At 36.0% G+C, this 21,763-nt stretch overlaps 1 protein-coding gene across 1 annotated transcript in view; it reads right to left on the bottom strand.

Moving 5' to 3' along the window:
- TTC7B (tetratricopeptide repeat domain 7B) overlaps positions 1-21,763 on the bottom strand; it is a 136,155-nt gene that overhangs the window by 57,715 nt on the left and 56,677 nt on the right. Inside the window, 6 exon segments of the mRNA XM_050335350.1 lie at positions 9,256-9,416; positions 9,967-10,039; positions 14,729-14,786; positions 14,983-15,100; positions 16,434-16,538; positions 17,725-17,808. Coding sequence (XP_050191307.1) covers positions 9,256-9,416; positions 9,967-10,039; positions 14,729-14,786; positions 14,983-15,100; positions 16,434-16,538; positions 17,725-17,808 — 599 coding nt within the window.

The following is a 21,763-nucleotide window of genomic DNA, read 5'->3' as shown; positions in this document are numbered from 1 at the left end:
TACAAGACAATCAATTATTAAAAGATGTTAGGAAATAATTAACATACTGGGAGTCCCATAAATATGGTTACAACCAACAAACAACCCACACAGAAAGTATCAAACAACGGCTTGATCTCCCTGACAACAATAGCTTAAATAGAAGAATAAACTTTATATATGATCAACTCTGATATATAGCCTGTTACTTATTAGAGTGTATAAAAAAAGGTGACAAATACCAGTTCTATGTGGAGTTATATAATATTTCATTTTTGTTTCACAACTAAGTGTCCATTTGATATATGCCACAACTTCAAATCCTGGAATGCGAGAAAATGTCAAAAGAAGTTATTCTACTTTTAAAACCAGGCACTATATTTAAAAAAAAAAAAAGGAAGAAGAAACAAAACCCAAACAAAAACAACTCCCCCCCCAAAAAAAACCCACAAAAAAAAAAACCCTCACCAAGTCTAATCATATGACTTGTAAAATCTTAGACTAACTAATTTGACAATAATTCTGTACTTAAAAAAAAAACACACACACAAAAAGGATGATGCAGAATATAACACTAAAAATCTGATCTCTGCAAATAAACCTTTTTTAACAGACAACTTAGGCTTCTTTTCATAAGATCTGAATGTAAGGGAAAAAACAATTATGGTGCTGTAAAACATTTACATGCATATTTCATACAGTTTAATCTCATTTCTGTAACAAACTGTCATAGTGTCAACTGCTCGTGCAAATTAAATCAGGTTAACACCGGGACCCTACAGAGTAATTGAAGTGGGAAAGCAGTACACAGAATGCACAAAATGAATTCAGCTGGAACAAATATTATTCACTAGTGATTATCTGTAAGAATCTAAATCTCTTCACCTTTCCTTAATAAAGTGTTAGCAAGTCACTTCTTGCACTCAACAATTACATATATAGGAAAAACCTCTGATGACTGTTACAGGAAACAGAAAAGATATGAGGAAGTAGGAAAAAGTCACACTTGTTAAGTTCAGTTTCTCTATGTCAGTACATTCTATCAGCAACTGCCCTTTTAAAAATCTTGTAATGCCTCATAAATAAATGGTTTAGAAGGAAAAAAAGTTAAAATTAGAAGAAAATCCTAAACTTCCTAGTGTTTATTTCATCCACAGTTCAGATTTTGACAGTTCACTGTCTGCAAGTTAGTAGCTTCTTTTAGAAGGAGGAGTTAGGGTTGACTGCTTTAAGATCCTTCATTTGGGAATTTCAGTGGCATCCAGCAGGACTCTTAATTTACATGTAATATATCCTCCTGATGAAAAGATCCTTATAAAGCACAGTAGGAAACTTTCCAAACAAACTGTTCAGCAGCATGGCTTAATAGCTGTCAAGCCACATTTCTTTTTAAAATCACAATATATAGCTATTGGAACAAATACAGTCTTTGCAATCTATATGTGGAAACACATACTAGAAATAACTAACCAAGAAGCAAAGAAGAATGTCAGCAAACAGGTAGTTTAATTGAAGTCCCCAATGAAGCCATTATGCTCAAAATAATTAATACAATCCTTTCCAAGAGACATGATGCAGTTGATTCTCTGTATAATGCAGTAATAAATGATATTGAAATATTTTTTGCATTTGTTCATGTGATGAAAACTGGCTATAGTGCAACTGAAAGGCCAGGGCACATGCCTTTACTGTCAGCAAGTATGGTGATGTTCTTATCAGAAACGATGTTTGAAGATGGTCTTATTACAGAAGCCAGCATCAAGAGTATGAGGTCACCAGTATCACAGAGAGCTTAGCAAAGAATGATATAAAAATCAACAGCTGGAAACCAGTAAGGGATTGATTAAAATTAAATCAAAAAAGCAGTGCTAATGAAAAGGGCAACTGAAACAAGTTACCACATGCTGCAATGATTTCTCCAGGTTTTGCCGTGTTCATAACAAGACTGAATGTCCTCTGGAAGGTATGCTTTACCTTAACCTTTATTCATAGAAAAAGTAAAGTAAATTTAGGGACTTCTAATATATAGACAATCAGGTGTCTTAAAATTTGATCTTCCTGGCTTCAAACTATGAATTAAAACATTCAGTTTTGACAGCTGTCCCTTCAACACTTGCTGTAGAAAGCTTATGGCTTCACATTACTCAGCTCCCAAACACCTGCCTGATCACCAAAACACAAAATGACACAGTTGCAAAAATTTAACTTACAGGGAGAACGACAACATGAAACTAAATAAAATATGGAAGACATACAGTTTTATATAGGATTTATTTACAAGGTCAGTCATCTTAGATGCAACACTTCTGTTACCATGATAATCAAAGCACAGAAGGAAACTTATAGAGATGTCTGCTGCAATTACAAAGTGAACTGCTGTGCACTCTAATCCATTTTGAGCATTCAAGAAAAGTCTTATTATCAGGAAAGATATAAGTAGTTCATTATAAAATATCAAAAATCATCATTTGTAAGTTCCTTGAAATCACTGTATGCCCAACACAGGCAACAAGAGCTCAAGCAAACAAACCTAGTTTTTGTAAAAACTCCAGAAAACCATTTAACTTAAAAAAATATCTCCCAAACTGGTTTCTCAATCAATCACCAAACCTTCTCCAAATTTGGTTGCACAGATCCCAAGTACTGGGAAGCCCATACACATACAGAAAAATGGATGAAGTAAAAATGGGTTGTCCAGATTGCTATTTGAAGCATGACTCTCAACCAAGCAAAAGAAGCAAAAGAAACCAGCCCTCAAGCACCAAAATACGACAGTTTTGTGAAAATCATGAATAGGTATACTTGGTGTGCATTGGATGGCCTTCCCTGCACCCTTTGAAAAATCATTCCCCATATATTTGTTCATAAAGCAGTTCATCTTGTGGCTTTTGGTGTAGTGTATGTAAACTGTATTCCATATTATGAAGTCAATGTCCTTAAGAAAATGTAAATCTGTAAACTATAATAAAGATAGTTTCTGACTAAAGCCAGAACAAATTAGTTATACTCAACAACTTTTCGTTTTCCTGCCTTGAATACCCTGCAGCAGCCAGCTCATGACCCAAACTGGGACTCTTTCAATCAAGTTTCAAAGAAGAATCTACAGCCTAGCAACTATAATTCAGGGATAAGGCCCTGAGGCCAATGACCAATTTGTTATATAAAGTAATATCTACCTACAAACAATGTATTTTTAATGGACCATTCAGTAAAAGCATATAACAATAACCAAAGGGGAAGGGGAGTTAAAAGAGTCCAGAATAAAAAGAAAAAACATAATCAAACTATACTGTCTTTCATGACTTACAGAAAAATAATTCCTGAGATCTAATTCATTTAACTCCCCAGATAAACAGGATCAGAATGGAATGGATTTGAAAAAGCATGTTGTCAAATGTTGACAAGACTGTATAAACAACTTGAAAGACATGATTTTGGCAAGCACAGCACATCAGTACTTCTTGTCCAATCTTATATTACCACCCTTTCCTCAAATAATTCCCAGTGCTCTATTTAGCAAGAAAAAAATCCAAACCACAAAAGCTTAAGTTTTACCAGCACCACACACTGCAGTGCAACTATAACTGACCTTGGGAAAGCAGAATAGCATAGTCTATTCCCTTCAGCTGATAAATATCCTTGTGTCCCACAAAACATCAGTGTCTGTATCATCCTATATTGCCTCTACCAACCAGCTCTTCTTTTATGCCACCTGAACAGCTCCCAGATGGAAACAGGTTCATTACTCAATGAACTGAGAGAGATGTTAAAAGGTCCTGTGATTCTGGGAAATCTAATGTAGCTCAGTAGAGCCCTTGAGGGTCAGGAAGGAAAGGATTTAGTAGTTTTCAGAGGAATGACATATTGGCCTGATGATTCTGTGAAATATTCTCAGAGAAAAAAAATTGCCATCACACTTCAAGAAATGTAAATGTTTAAACTGTGAACTTAGTCTTCAGTTGTCTTCAAACCTGCTAACATATGTCTTTCCTTTTTGAGTGTACTTAACATTAAAATAACATGCTTGCACTTCTCAAATAACCCATCTGTTGTTCCCTACTTCTGCTACTTTAAAAGCTTGTCAGCTGCTCTCCATTGCAGTTCCAATTTTCAGCATAAAATTAGCAATTTACTATTTATTTTGCCTAATTACACTAATTTCAGGCACTATATTCATCTTTAAGTGCCCCAACACTTGAAATAATGAGGGAACCCCAGTCAATATTAAGAAAACAATATTCCTAGTATTTCATTAGGAAACGTAACTCTGTCTCCCTTGACTGAGAATCTACTTTTGACTAACCATGAGTTAGAAACAGACAGAAGTGTCGTTTCAAGATTCCACATCATTCAAAAGACCACTAAGATATAAATTCCTTGTAACAAGCGGATGAAAACAGGGAAGAGTAATAGAAAGGAGTTTGTACATAATGCTCCTCAGGTAATCACATATATACTACATATACTGCACAAGATTTGAAGCCCAATATGAACCAATGCAGCACAACCACCATTACCTTGCACAACCTTGAACACACACTCAGACTGTAATGCACACCTCTGGGACTGCTGATACATTCAGAGTAGGAAATCAATGGAATAATATAGATAAAACTCAAGGAAAACCCAAGGAACTAAGACCTCAAGCACTCCTCACAGTTAAGTACTTTAGTAATTTAGGATACACTGTAGCTCCTTCCTGCCTACTCTCCTTGCATTCAGGGTAATATGTCCCTGCCTCTGTTTCAGGAGGAGAAATGGATCATCACACCCAGTTTCCCGTATATTTTAACATCTGGGACCCTGAGTGGGTTCAAACTTTGTCAAGATGGAGAAGAACTGAACTTCACATTTCTACTACTGGGACAAGTTGTCTGATGAAAGGGGAAAAAACATGTAACTTTAATGAATTCAAACGCAGTAGCACCTGACTTACTCTTCAGGATTTTTGGTGCTGGCACCTTACTCCCACTCATCTCATCAAAGTACAGTATTTGTAATCTTTTCAGTACTTAATCTGTTAAGCAATCTTTTATCTAGAGTTTTTTTTGTCCCTGGATCAAAGCATGATCAGATTTCCAGGGCCCTCAGAGGTTGCATTTAAAAGGAGATTGCTAGTATTACTCTGAAAAACACAACTAACTAGTTTGTAAATAGAGTGGCTATGACCTAGCAATTTAAGCTGACAAAAAGTTTGAACCAATAGTGCCGTAGATATTCAGCAAATATCTTGAATTTTTATGATCTCTGAAAAACATTACTACATACCTATTTCACTTTCAGAGGTTTCTTAGATTTTCGCCAATATTTTTCCCAATACCTCTTAAGGTCTCAGAGTAGATTGTGTAAGTTCCCAAATTAATGAATAAAGGAAGAACAATCAACACTCTATTCAAAGAAAAAGCTATACCTTGCTGCTAACAGCCCAATGTATCTGCTCATTCCTTCCACTCCTTTAGATAATGAGGAGACATAATTCTTTGGCTCTGAGGAGTTTCTTTCTTTCTACTTACTGACCTTGAGGCATCCATGGCAAAGCCATTAGCTGACTGGCCAACTATCAGCTTTGTAAGGCAGGAAGGTTAAGGCTAATTTAAGATACAAAGGTATGCTTGCCGTATACCTCAAATATTGAACACAAATTCTAGGAATGCATCAGGTTTTCAGATGTAAAAAACTGACTGACAACATATTTACTAAGTGATTACAACAGAAGAGTGCTGGAAAGTATCCACTTCCCAGCATGACTCACCATGTATCTGATTAACTTCCTTTCAACCTCTGGAATTTTATGAAGATGCTGTATTATAAATTTCTGAAAATTAAGAGTCTTTTTAAAGAAAAGCAAAACAAAAGAACATACAGCTGTGAAGAGGGCAGGACATCACTCAGTGCACCAATGCAATTATAGCATGTAGAGATATGCAGATATATATTGCTATTCCAACAATGGAAGAAATAAGAAATAACATAAATCACAAGCTCTATGTTTTACTTTAATACTTCCAAGTATAGAGGTTTATTATGCCGCAAAGCCACCAAAGTATCCATTTGCATGAGGCCAAGGTAATGGAGTTGTCCTAGTTACAGAGGCCAGGACCAGTTTATCGCTATGTGGGTATAACCAAAACTGTGTATTTTACACCCTCTGTGTAATTTCTGACAGACTGTTAATAAATGGATCATTTGCAGCAGCTGACCAGGGCACATGTGACACCTCAGGCTACAAGCTGAGTGTTAAAGAAACCCTGTGAGGCAGGGCAGTGTTCACACCAATGACTCAGCCCCCAGTCCGAGGGGGCATCTCTGCTAATGGGTCACAATGGACTGGCAAAATAGGCAGCTACAATGACCTAGACCACCAAAGATTCCAAAAATATCCCATGACTCACAAAGCCAAATCACCCGTTGTGAAACTCCCTGTCCTGTGGAGAGGTACTGGGCATTCCCACCTGAACCTAACCATATATAAACTTTGGATTTTGGGACATGTGGTACCACTCATAAGATCCAGAGGAGGACTGGAACTTCAACAGGACTGCAACTGCCACTCTTGACACGACTGTGATCATTACTTCGACAGAACTGAGACCATCATCCAGACCAACAGGTTTCCTTTCCTTTTACTTTGCACCCAGGGAGCCACATAGTGTTCAGCACTGGGGTTATTGAACACCATTCTGTTCTTGTCCCAGGCTACGGGGTTATACATTTGTCTTTTGGGGTTAAAACCAGGTTTCTTTCTGTATCACTGTATTTATTGTAATGCTTTTAGTAAACTGTAACTTGTAATTGTGACTTGTAATCTCTTGAGTTGGGTTCATTTCTCCCACCAGTTTACTTTTAAACCAGCACAGGAGTCTAACAGGAAATACAGAGAATACCTAGAAAACTCTTGTAGTATTTACTTATTAGGATTGCAGACATAACTAAGATATAAAGCATAAAGATAACTGACGTGTTTACAAAAGCCAACAAAGCACCACAGGTGAATAATCAAATGTTTCAGTGTATTTAAAAATGAGTAAGCTGTAGGGGAACACAAGAGGATCTCTTCCCAGTCTGTTAGGAAATACCATGAGATTATGTTGTTCATACAAGTTGCAAAATAAGAAAATGGACTCAGTGACACACTAAGCACTTGTGTCTTGTATTATATATATATGCACATACACAGAGCTTCAGATACAGTGTTCAAGAATAAAATGTAAACCTGAGATTTTGCTGATAAATCCTTGCAAAAATAACCCAGTTACATGAAGGAATCAATCTAAATTTATATTATTGATCAGATGTGTCTGTCTGGCTGTCAGTATCAACTGCAGAGAGCAGCCAAGAAATCTCAATCATATTTTTGACTTCTCTGGGAACTTGACAGCACTAAAAACCAGACTCTAAAAGACTTCCTAGAGTAACATACAGCTGTGTTGCACTTTGGATTCTTCAGCAATTGCTGCCACATCTGATGGTGATTCCTAATGCCAAGATATTGCTCTCAAATTCCCTGATGTGCACCAGTAGACTGTAACACAGTACACTGTAGGGCCACAGTGTTTGCATTATGCAACAGGACTAATGATTTAGAATCACTATTATGACTCATATGATTAATAACACATACATGCATTAACACAAAGATCAATACTGTAATGAACAACTTGGGCAACATGTTTAACCAGAGCTGCAGTATAAATAAGTCTGGAAGGGCCATGAACCACATTTGAAAAACCCATAAACACCTTCTGAATGCCCACAAGAGTAATTGTGTTTTACTGAATGAACGTTTGTTCTCGCATTACAACAGAGGTTAACGCAACAGGGAGCTCTCTTACAACAACCCGGAATTCTGAAACTACAGTATCAGACATACTTCTAGACAAGTTATCTCTGAGAGATACACCAGCCTTGTCTGTTATTTACACTGCCACTAAGCCGCAGAAAATGAAACAAGGACAGAAGATGACAGTCATAGTGCTTTAAGCATATCTGTCTTTAACAATAATAGGGTACAGAATTAGATTGCTGATACTTCAATTGCATCTCAAACCATGACTTGCTGACACGTCCCTTGGTCCTGAAGAAAGCACAGACAGGTTTGAGAGAGGAACTGCCAGATAATTCTGAAATCATGAAGCATGTGTAGAAGCCCCTGATAAGCACCAAGACAAGTCATAGGTGTGTGGATAAACTAAGAAGTGAGAAACAGCAAAAGGTCACAAAAGGATTTACAAAGAACTGGCTGCAAGCCACAGAAGTTGTGAGGAGAGATGATAGCAACAGAGATCCTGGTCAGATTTATCAGGAAAAAGGCAACAGTGCCTTACACTGACAATCAAAAGGAGAACTGACATGTCAAGGAACAGGAAGGAAAACCACTGCAATCTCTATTTTCAAAATAATAATTCTTAAAGAAATCCTATTTTTTTTGTATGTTGATATAATAACAATTTATGATACAAGCCAGTCATTTAAAAGTTAATAATGAGATACTTCAAAAAAAGTGTCTAAATAAACATGTAGGATATTTGTAATACTATGGATTATAACCTTAGTGACAGTTGGTAAAGACTGGAAAGTTGGAAGATTGGAAGTTAATGGGAAGCTGTCCCTGAGATGTGAAGCATTTAATGAGACTTTCGTAAGAAAATAAATAATAAAATAAAACCCTAAATAACTACAGAACCCAAGTGTATTTTCAAATGTTCTCAACATGAAAAATAAACAGAGAGAACGATTTCTTTCTTGAACAAGAGAACATTTACCAAACATGCTTCTTCCCTGATCACTTGTTTAGTTATCCATCAGCCAATTTCAGATGACTGGTTATTATTCAGGCACCACAGGAGATTCTCTGTTATGATGTATTTTACAGAGCAGATTCCATACAATATGCACAGAGCTATCTGTAGGATGGAATAAATCTATGCAAGCTAATAGTAACATCCTGTTTATCCTTCTTGGAATATTGATTGTATAAAAACAGAAGACACAAACATACTATAAAGCATGCAATAGGGAGAAATTATCTACATATAGAAAAAAAACGTAGTAAGATCAACTATACAGCTCTATCCTCCATTCCAAACCAAATCCTTAATCACTATTTAACGAGCCTTTAATAAAGAGAATTGCAATAATTGGTAGGAGGGAAGACTATTGTAAAAAAAAAAATTAGACAAAATTTCAAATCCCTCCCCTCTTGAAATGAATGAGATGAGAATCTAAGAAAAATAAGTATGAGAGAGAGTGTAGAAAGCAAACATGACATTCACTCACATAAAATTTTCTGGATATTCACTCAAGGCCATATCAATGATATTCAAAGCATCATGATAATGTTTCTGAGCTGATAGTAAGAGTGCAAGGAGATGAAGAGAGTTGGCATCATCTCCTTGTAGCTGCAGAGCCTGACGAACATAACCCAAAGCTTCTGGTATCTGATTTGGGGAAAAAAAAAAAAAAGAAAAAAGCACCACTATTAAAAGTATTGCCTATTACTTGACTGCACATCCATAAAATTTTCAAAATACACATAACATGTAGAATTCTATACACTCCTGTATTCAGAAAGGGTATGGATCTTAGCAGATACTCAATATTTAAGCACTATCAACATCATTAAAGACTAGATTTAAGAGTTCCACTCTCCAGGATCTGAGCAGAGATTACATGTAAATACGTAAAAACATGGTAAAAACTGACTTTTTTTTTTCTCTCCATCTAGCAACATAAATGCTGAAGTAAGTGGATTTACTTATGTCTTATTTCTGATCCTAGAACTGGAAATACAGACAGAACTACAGAGAAATCTATAGATAAGACTGAGAGTGTTTGGAGAGAGTATTTCAGGGTTTTTTCTTATATATGCATATAGGCACAAGGAAAACCAGGTTTTTATTGAAGAAATCTTCGCCTGTATTCATCAACAGATAGAAATTCTAATCCTTATATGACAGTATGATGCTGCACTTTTAAAACAAAACTAACCTGTCTGGATATGGCAAGCTGCAGTGCCAAGTAAAATGCTGCCAGATGATCGGTTGGAGACAAACTGTGAGCCCTTAAAAACAAAGAAACAAAACATAAAAACAGTGAGTTTTGCCCCTGTTCAGACAGGTTAGACACACCCACAAATGGATATATATTTATTTATTCATATTCAGATCTCTTAACTGCCCGTATGCTCATATTTTGATTGAAGTAGTGTTCATTCAGCAACTTTTCACATACTTCTTAATCATCCGTGATTTAAAGGAAGCACTTTTGGACGTTAAAAATAATTTTTAATAGAAACTAATTGTGTAATTTCAGTATAAATCTATAAAATGAGCAATACAAAATGATTCTTCAAATTTATTATACTCTTAAGCAAATACTAGATGTAATTACTTCAGAATAGTTACAATAAAAATTAATTAAATGAAGCTTTCTAACACAAAAAGGAAAAAAAAATCCAAACAGAAATCCCCCAAAACAACATGCCTTCAAAGAGAAGAATTATATCATCTGCACAAGAAGTACCCAAGAAATCACACTGAATGTGGCAGGATGGTTCTGAAACACAGAACTCAAAAAGGAAAAGTAGTAGAACAGTAGGTCAGAGTTTTGTTCATTCCCAGACTCACAAAGTTCAAACACATTTTTAGTCCAGCACAGTAAGCCTCCTAGGAAGTCATTTCTTGGCTTTAAGTTGCTTTCACACTAAGTTAGTAGAGCATCTTGTTATCACAGAATCTTTAAAGTTGGAAAACACCCCTCTAAGATCATGAAGTCCAACCATCAAACAGCACCATCACCACTAAAGCATATCTTCAAGTGCCATATCCGTATGTATTTTGAACACTTCCAGGGATGATAACTCCAACACTTCCCTGGTCATCCTGTTCCAATGCTTGACAACTCTTTCCATGAAGAAATCTTCCCTAATATCTAATCTAAATCTCCCCTGGTGCAACTTGAGGCCATTTTCTCTCATTCTATCAGTTGTTAACTGGGAGAAAAGATTGACCTCCACCTGCCTACAATCTCCTTCCAGGTAGTCGTAGAGAGCAATAAGGTCCCCCATGGGCCTCCTCTTCTTCAAGCTGAACAACCCCAGCTCCTCAGTCACTTTTCACCTCAACGTCCTTCTTGTCCTGAGGGGCCCAAACATGAACACAGAATTCAAAGTGTGGCCTCACTGGTGCCAAATACAGAGTGACAATCACTGCCCTGGTCCTGCTGGCCACACTATTCCTGATACAAGCCAGGATGCCATTGGCCTTCTTAACCAGCTGGACACATTGCTGGTTCATGTTCAGCTGGCTGTTGACCAGCACTCCCAGGTCCTTTCCCACTGAGCAGTTTTCCAGCCTTTCTGCCCCAAGCCTGCAGAGCTGCATGGGGTTGTTGTGACCCAAGTGCAGGACCCAGCACTTGGCCTTGTTGAACCTCATAATGTTGGCCTTGGCCCATCAATCCAGCCTGTCCAGATCCCTCTGCAGAGCCTTCCTACCCTCCACCAGATCAACACTCCCACCCGATTTGGTGTCATCGGTGAAAGGACTGAGGGTGCACTTGATCTTCTCATCTGGATCATTGATAAAGATGTAAAACAGGGTTGCCCTCAATACTGAGGGGGAAGACCACCTGTGACCAGCTTCAGCTGGATTTACTTGCTGTGTTGCAACGTAAAAGAAATCTAGGCTGGACAGCTTCTTTATCACAGCATTACAGTAAAAGGCTGCATAAGATCTGACTCATCATGAACCTATTTTTGAAGTTCAGATGTAGAAGTTTATGCTGATGATCTTTTTAGCAAGTAGAAGTTTCGCTGACAAAAGCATTGAGATGCCCAATAGCAGAAGTGTTTTTTGATTACTCACTCTCAAAATATTTCTAACTACTGTTGTTGCAAGTAATCCCAGTTACTGAAACACAAAATAACTTTTTTCCATCTTTTTAAAAAATTGTGTTTGTTTTCTTGTTTTTAATGTTTTGGACAAATGTACACTCTGAGTCTTATTTATTGTATTATCCTATAGAAGTTGTTCTTGTAATACACTCTACTATTTTCCCCTGTAGTACAATCTTTCTGCTTTTGAGCAGGGCAATGTTTGAGCATAAGAACAAAAAAAAATTATGGCTGTACCCCAAAATGATGTGTAGTAAGTACTGGGCAGCAAACCTGGAACTATTTTTTTATTTCTATTTGTTTCAATCTTCCAGAATGCTCATTTAGCAATAGGATGTGTAATAATCATCTTTGGAATATCTAATGAGTCGTCTCCATTGGGATGAAATAACAAAATTGACCTTCAAATCATTACAATCACTAAGAGAACTTTCTGCTTGTGACCTGTGCATTTCTGTCTTCCTGAATTCAAAGAGCTGTAAAGCTTCTTCAGTTTAGCAACTACACCCAGCATGCTTCGAAGTAGTTTCAAGTTATTAAGGAACAGTTTCATATTTGGTAACTTCACCTCCAAATTGGAGATTAGAGGCACAGAAAAGCCTGCCCAGGATCAGTCCTTTTAAGTTCATAAATTAAACAATACTAAATGAGAACAAGAGATTTTAACTTAGTGAGTACTTGTTCAGTCACCCAAGCTCCAGACAGTGAAAGAATAAAGCTGTTACTATCTATCTACCATTTGGTGAGTTGTGTGAAACTTTAATTCACACCAACCACAGGAAAAGCACTGAAAGTCTTCCAAATTAAAAAAAAAACAAGTCAAACAAACACCCACTCAGTACTGTGTGAAGACAGTAACAAGCACCTTCTTGACTGACCACTATCACCAACTGGTAAGCCTTGAAATCTGGCTCAGACAAGGGTCCAAAACATAACTAATTCTTCAGGGCAAATATTTCTTCAGGAATTGGTCCTCAAGGTACGTGATTAAAAAAAACATTAAAAAAAAAATTAAAGCAAATGGCACATCAAAATACTGAGTCCAGTACAGGCTGCTTGCTTTAAGTAGGAGATGAACAGAGAATTCCAACTTCCATCTCCTAGAAGACATTTATTTTTCACATGTGGGAAGAGAAAGTGGGCATGACTCTGGTATGTTGAACATAACATACTCTCAGTGGTAGCAAATGTTCAGTATCATCCTATATTTATGTTACCAAAGTAAGGAACCAGCAATATTATCAATCATATTGAAGTGTATTTCCACTATAGCTGATCTAACAGATATAAGTCTCTCTATGAACACAAGCAGGGAAATATGTTAATATGGAGAACAAACGCCTTTAAAAACATACTTTTTTCCATTTTCTTAGAAGGTAGTTATGGGGTTTTTTAGATGGTTATTTTGGAGGACCAAACCATTCTACTCAAGATTCTGTATGGAGTCCAAGCCATTCGTATGAGCAATATCACTAACAGCAATATTAGCACTTCACTAGAAATTTCAAAACGTACACCCTGTACATGGGTAAAACCTCTGAAAGACAATGTAATTAGAAGTCTATGTACACATTCATTCTGAGAAAGGACAGCTGAAAGGATGACTATATAACTTATCATCAATAACCTAGAACATACAGTTAGAAATACAAAACATTGTTTCTAGGATATTGCATCAACTGAAAGCAGATGCCACTAATCCTCATGTTCCTAAGGCCTTCTGTGCATAAATTTATATTCTGCTAGTTTTGAAACAGTGATGATTAAGTCAGTAGTGGTAAGATGGATGGGTGAGGAACTGAGGTATAAACCAGGAGGTGGAAAGTTCAGTTTCAACGTGGAGAAAGAATGCTGAAGTAATAAAAAAACTAATTAGAACCACCAAGGAACAAGAAGAGTAAAGATAGGTTAAAACATATTTACATACAGAGGAATAGCTAAGACAAGACAGAAATAAGAAGGACCAATATATACCAGCCTCACTCTAAAGTTACCTGCAAAACACTTTTTCAATCCTATTCCCTCAGACACAAAATCACCAACAAAAAGCCAGGACTTCATTTCACGTTAATGAACAAATATGTTTCCCTCCATTTAGGCTTATCTCACCACAGGAGGGTTTTCAATGATATGAAACATGAAAGAGACATATTAAGATGCTGCAGCGCTTTGGCCACCTTTTCCATCAAGATTTGTTTTTTCTGTAATTAGGGTAGAGAATTCTCATTCACCTGTTTATTGTCATTTCATTTGCAGAGTCAAACCCTTGAGAATGAACTACAGTCATCCCCAAGGGCATTGCTTCCATGTACGATACTTGGAACACAGGGTATTTGCATTGTCACTGCCTACACTGTTACATATCCAGATAGAATTTTTAATTTATCCCTAGTTTACTACCTTACTACCTGCAGTTTGCCCCTCACCCACAGCAGCAGGGCCTCAATTATTGCTCTGCCTGCTACTATGGAGGTAAGTGCAAAAGCTTGTTATACAACCTGATCAGCGGCTGGTTGGCTCTTAGAAACACTATCACATCGAACCATTGAAACCTTACATCATATGACTTTTTCTTCTGGATTAGAACAGAATATTTGAGCAAATATTTTATACTAGAGAGCAACACAACTGTCTCTAAAATTAAAAAGAAGGAAATCTGTAGAAATCAAACTTAGGTAATTCTGACAGAGGATGATGGAAATAAATGCTAAAGAAATACATTCTGTACTCAGGAAGGGAGACTCCCAGAGGTGAAGCTGTCATTACACAATCTTCTACAAGTCTCTCTTTTTAACACACAACAAAAGTTTTCACTACATATAGCAGAACAAAATGAAAAGATCAACACCCACTCACCTCTGAAATGCAAGAAGAGCCTTTCTCTGCAAGACCTCTTGCATCCCTCGCAAAGATGCTAAAAAGGATATATTTAATCAGTGATATGAATGATGAAGATATTTCATTCCACACGCTAACTGAAGAAGCTTTAATACACTGACTGAAAAAACGGTTGCACATAGAAGCTTCAATTTTATGTCTAGGATTCTGCTGGGTATCCTTTTCTAGACAACATGGGAATTTTCAAATGTGAATGTTTATTCTCATCTTACCATCAGTGGCCTGCAGACTGTAAGTCAATCCCAGTGCCAAGTAGCCTTTTGCTTTGAACTCTGATGTTTTGTCCCCAAGATCAACAACTGCCTTGGCAAATCTTTCAGCTTCTTCCAACTGAAAACATTATAAGACATCCACGTAAGTCTAAAACTAGCTAAATATTACATTAGAATGTGAAGTATGCACAAAATATATATTATGCACAATGAGTCTGTTAAAATCTCAGTCATGACTGCTTTTAAGGATCATTTAATTTCTCATTAGACTTAGCTGCCCTACTAAATACTGAGTAAAGAAAATAGATTTTAAGCTGAAACACTCATTCTTATGGTAGAAACTCTTGTCACATAACACACTGTTTTTACTATTTTTCTCTTTTTTTTCTTCTTCTTTTTTTAATAAAAAACAGTATTTCTGGTCCATATATGCCATCTACCATTTTTGCATTTTTTATAAATAAGAGTTCTTGGCCCATGAACAATTTCTTTTGGGAAATCAATCACAAGAACTATGTCTCCTGGGGTAAAAGGTATATCCATGCAGAACTCTGTTTTGAATACTGTGTTGCTAAATGTATGCAAACTCATAAACAGAGAAAGATGTAAAAAAATTAAGGTTTAATAGCACACCCATCCTAACACATTATTTAACAATCTAGAAAGAAAAAAATTAACATTTGAATCCATTCCAGTAAATGTAAATGCTAAGTACAGTAAACTACTCCATATGGACTCATTCCATAGGGAACAATTTACAGAACTAGGATCCGCTTTAATTAAGACTGTATTTTTGTCAGCCTCAACGAGTCATGTTTCTGCTACTACTCTATTTTCTCAGTTTCTGATTGTCTATTTTCTCAGTTTCTAATTGTGACTTTTCCCTCCTCTTTTCCTCCTTTTTTAAATATACTCATTCTTCTAAAAATTACACATATATTTTGAAAACCACATGATGATGTTCAATCACCTTAATGTTGATTTAGAAATACACTAATTTCAAAGTTATCTAAAATACAACTCAAGTAGCTTTTTTTTTTTTAAAGACACTGTCCCTGCTATGAATTCATGAACACCAGCTACCTGAAAGCATGATACCAACAGAAGTCTCTTTGATTATAAGAGATTTGTCTCATTATCTTCCAAAAATTAATTTTCCTTTTGCACAGAGGAAAGAGAAGTCTAAGTTGCATTTATAATCTGCCTTCCAAGAACATTCAATTTCTATACATTTTAAGCTAGGTCTTAGATCATTATCAAAATACGCTACCCTGATAAACATAACCATTGCTGTCAAATATTTCCAATTAGCCATTCAAGCAGGGATGTACATGTGCTGTACTTTTAGAGGTGCCAAAGTGCATGCAGTCACTGCGAGAAAGTATTTGCTACATCCCTAAACCAAGATTTCAGTACAGCTCTTGCTGAAAAGACAGAGTGGCAAAGCTTACCCAGTGGAGAGATCCCATACAGAGCTTTGCAGCAAGGAGTGGAATAGTTGCATCATCTGGTTTCAAACGTATACATTCCTTCAAGACTTTAACAGCTCGAGCAGACTGTTAAAAACATTTCCCATTGAAATTACTAAAAGCATAAATAAGAATCTTCTATCTGTGAAATGTATTTCCATCATTTACTTTATTTTTCCCACATGAAGGAGACATTACTACACATTTTGCTGAGAACTTGTCACAACTACTCATGCCAGTGCAACACAAGACTTTAGGCATTGCTTTTGTTATTTAACCCCTATGAACTACCATTAAACATCCCCAGAAAAACATTTGCCGAGAATGTAATTCCAGTAGTACACAATTCAGGAAACAGTTTGAGATGCACTTAAAACTTTGCTAGGCCTGTAACCTCACAGCCTTTGAGCCAGGCAAACGAAAGAGAAGGAACAAGACAGAGTTCTCAGAACAAGCAATGTTTTGGTGTTCTTTGGGAGTTACAACAGCAATTAGGAATAGTTCCGATATAAGACAGACTGGCTCTTTATTTTCCTCCGTCCAATCTCAATTTTGAAGATAACTCAAAGTATATAGAGAGTAGGAAGAAGAACCAAGCCTCTTCAGAACCAATGTCCTGCTAAAATATTTTCTAAGGAAAATAAATTCCTTTCCCTTATACTGAAAATAAGCAAATTATCCCCATTGAGAATGATCTTTTAGAAAATTAGTTGTTTACATTACATAATAAATGTGATTTATTTTCTTTAACATGACAGGGAAAAGCAAAAATAACTGAAAATAGAGGATTGCATCTGATAACGTAAGTTCCTAGATTATAGAAAATTTTAAAAATATCCATCAGTTGCCCAGAATACACAGTCTCAAAGACAGCAACACTAAAAGACAGAAATTTCTAAAGGGAAAAAAAGCGCAAGAACATCAAGAGAAAGCATTAATTTGTACCTCAGTATAAAATTTGTTCATCAAAACCATATTTAAACAAGTTTTAATAGGATCTGGTACAATTCACTGCTTCCATTCAATCAGGTGATCTTAAGATTGTTGGTAAGACAGTTGTTACCATCACCTTTCAGTTTTCCTTAGTTAGAAACTACTGAAATAACAACATTCTTTGTACAGCACCAGGCATAAATTCAGGAGTACAGTGTACTTAGGGGATTTAAGGATTAGAATTATTTTCAAAAACACTACAGATGAAAATTATGGAAGTGCCAAATGTTGTTATCAAACATCATCAATACAAGAATCACGTAAAAAAATTCAGACTTACTTTTCCTGCTGCCATCAAGGACAATGCAAATTGATACCAGAGATGGAACTCCTCGAATGCAAACTTCATGGCTCTTTCTAAACACTAATTACAGGGGGGAAATTGTTATTTAAGGGCACATTCTTCAATTATTAAGATATACAGTATATAGATTTTCTTATAGACTCATATCTAACATACATGTAATTAACAATTTAAATCATCCAAATACATGAAAACAACTGCCAGATTCTATATGTAAAAGAAAGAATTTAACAGAAAACTGTTTTCCTGTTTATTATGTTTGTTTAAATATTCCTGCTGGTACCTGTATTATGTAGTCTGAAAGAACGAATGATAAATAGCAGCTTACTAAAGATACCATCTGTAAAAGGCAGGAGACAAGTCTTAAGTGAAAAAAGTATATAGCCTCTTCCTAAACTTAACAAGCAATGGCACCACGAGTACTTATAAGTACCATTTAAAAGCAGGGGTGGTGTATAAAGGTTCACTTTTCTGTTTTTAAAAAGTTTAACTTCACACTCGATATTCTGCTGAGATTTTAAAGTAAATAACTAAATGTCAAAAGAAAATTCATTATTACTATACCAAGATTAAATACATTAAATTAGCATTATATGCTAATTTTGGATGGTTTATATCTCCTGTTGTCAATAAGAATTATTTCATTTTGCTTCCAGAGAGTACAAAGGTAAAACACTTTTCTGGATTAAACTGATTTAGGAATTAATTTTCTGGACTGCAGAGTCCAATTTCTGCTCTGACAGCTACAATGTACATAAACTATAAACCCATGAATTATTTTTCACATTGAAACTCAGCCTTAGCATTACAGAAAGCACAAACCAGTGTGTAGTGTGTTCCCACACTGTAACAGAATTCGATGCAAAGCAAAAAGACCACAGAAAGAAACAAATACATAAGTTATGTGTGATATCTTCTATTTTAGACACTCCCTTCCACAAACTTGGCAAAAGAAAAATGTTGCTAAACCGCTCTCTCTCACCCTCCAATAGCTGTGGTACTAAACCAAGTGTCTCTAAATCAAGGAGAATTAATTCAGGCTTATCTTTTCAAATATGCTTTTAACCACAACTCTACCCATTTTGATACCAGTGTTTTACATATGATTTAAGTAATTTCAGTACTGCTTCCAGAATGCTGACCTACAGCAGCCATATAATCCCAGAGGTTCACACAAAATAAGCAGCACACAGAAACAATACTCACAAGTTCAAATACATTTATAACTTTTTAGACTGCTTAATCATACTTTCATCTCCCATTGTCACATATTAATACATTAACACATGTATGTGCATTAATTATACAGAAATACTTGTTCACAATAACAAAAATTAAAATTTTGTTTTCTTGGCCTTGCCTAATTAAAAGCTCATTACCAGTTCTAACCAGTAGACAATGAGGTTGAAGAAAATGATACTTTAGGCGTTTATAATTTTGCACTTATAAGGACATGGAACACAACTCTAGACTATTCTAAAAGGTTTGAGCTTCATGTACTAATGATCTATCTACCATTCATGCAACAACATGAACACCTCATAAACTGAATTCTTCTGAACAAAGTAACAACAATTTCAAAGAGCTAAAGGCTCTATCAAGAAATCCATATCAAGCAATAGTACCTAGGCAGACTGTAAAATAGGGTTCAGGATAATAGCTACTGAACTAACTGAAAATGCATTCAGCACAATCCCTCTTCTGAGGAAAATGTAACTGTTGATATTGCCTTGTAAACAACCACAAATCACTCCATGAACAGGTAACGTTGAACACATTACTAAATTTTGTTGCTCAGCACTATGGTCTCCTGAAAAGAATATGCTTGAAGTTAGAGTTGAAAGATGAAAGGGCGAAAATCTAGGAAAATTTCTGGTCTGGAAAGCATCTCTTCTAGGAGGGTATTAATAAGTTCAATATGCTGTACCCTACAAAGCTTAAAAACCAACCTGATGACAACCAGAGAACTTTAGGAAAGAATTATGACTGTATAAAGTTCTTTCATCTAGCTGAAGCCACCATAAGAAACTGAAAGTCCATTGTACGTAAACTCAATAAAAAAATGAGACCTTTTCAATTAAGAACATAACTCAGCAATAGAACAGTTTAACAACGATAAAACAGATTTTTGATAATTTAGTGTTTTTATATTACAACTACCTACTTCCATAAGTAATCAGCTATAGATAAACCAGAAGATGACAATAAGACATTGGAACTGGTGGGTGAATCCCATTTCTACAGTCAGAATAACTTCCTGCTTTCTAACTTGAAGTTACAACAGCTCCTCTAGAGCAACCATAATCAGTTCACAGAGAATGAAGCACTAAAAAATTAAATGCCTATTACATAACCGAACAGAATGTTCCACATTTCTGAATTTGTGTTTATTGTAATACTTTAGATTATAAAGGTTACAGAGTATGGGCTGCAGGATTCGAGGGCAGATATTCTCTACTCACTAAAATGTAAGAGCTTCTTGAAGTCTGTGTTTTCTGCTGTGCTTTGGATGACAAGAAAAGCAACAAATGAGATGTTCTAATCATTTCCTGGTAAGACCCTTGCTGCAGCTGTATATCTAGAATATCTGTATGCTAAAATAAGTATTGTCTATTATACCAGATCAGAACATGATTTTTTTCATGTTCAGAAAAGATACTTAATGAACATGTAACAAATATGTTTTGATTATACTGAACTGAAAGTATTTTTCCAACATAATGGAATTATTTTTTCTTTTTTAAGAGAACGTGTCAAAAGAACATACATACAATTTTGATGGAATATTACTACAAAGATGCTAGACAAAGATTAAAAAAAAAAAGAACAAGAAAAGACCTTAAAACAAGCCTTAGGTAGACTTCTAGTGTCAAAGCCTAATAAGCCATGGCTAAAAACTCTCAACTAAGCAGCTGGTCAAACACAGAGTCTTTTATTTTCCATGTACTTGTGGTTCTGCTTTTGTCTGTAACCAAGATCACCACCAGCCCAAGCAACTCCTAAAAGGCACTGAAATCAAAGATCTAAATCCACTATTTAGAACATTCAACTGTGCTCAAAACAAAGAAGGAAAAGGAACAGGCAATACTCATCTGTTAGCTACAGGGGCTAAACCAATCACATAAGCAGTGAGGGAAGCAAGCTCTGTGCCTTTCTCCAAATGAGGGGACTATGAGACTCTCTTCCTGCACTGCAGGATATTGTCCTGGACTTCAAGACACATAGCTAAGAACAGAGATACCTCCAGCTTTCCTGATGAAGCCAAAACCCAAAAAACCTCTCTCTTAAGAAAGGTACAAAGAACTGCAAGCAAGAAGTGGCATCTACTGTGACACTACCCAAAATGCCCCAAAGGAGACAGTGGAGGAACTCCCGGAACTTGTGATGTTTCCATAAATACAGTGGCTGTATTACATTCTAAAATTAATCACAAAATATCCACAGCAAAAAAAAAAAACCCTACATACAGCCATCATGATACCAAACAAAATAAAAGAATCAGAATTGGAACCCAGGGCTGCACTACTTTGCCCAGTTTCTAAGCTACTACATAAAATGGAATGCTGCTAGTTGTTTGAAGAAAAAAGAAATCAGAGTTATCAAGTTTGGGCTTTATTACAATATTTTTTATGTCTTTCAGAAGTTCTAGACTGAAATATATGGAGGGTCATCTCTTGCAGCTAAAATTACCGGAAGGTGATAGTGTCTGTCGTGGCAAGCAAATGGAAATATTCCTAATTAGATTATGTTGTAGGGTTGCAGTCCTGTATGAGATTTGTTCTGTGAAACAAACTTCTATTGTACTGACTAAAACTGACTTGCATTGCAACTTTCAGCTATGAAGTGCTTTCAAGAATAAGAACACCCACATTGAGAGCTTAACATCACAGGAGATGCAGATTAATGGGTGACTATCAACATAGATCACAAAAGAACTGGAGCACTTTGTTTTTCATTTTTATCTCGATAGAAGTCCTGTATTATGGCAGACAGAAACCGTGTCCAAGCAAATCAA

This window comes from Myiozetetes cayanensis, unplaced genomic scaffold (genome assembly GCF_022539395.1).
Source record: "Myiozetetes cayanensis isolate MyiCay16 unplaced genomic scaffold, myiCay2020 scf6-25, whole genome shotgun sequence".
Lineage (NCBI taxonomy): Eukaryota > Metazoa > Chordata > Aves > Passeriformes > Tyrannidae > Myiozetetes > Myiozetetes cayanensis.
Note: the sequence above shows the minus strand (reverse complement) of the source record. Positions and strands in the feature narration are given on the sequence as shown.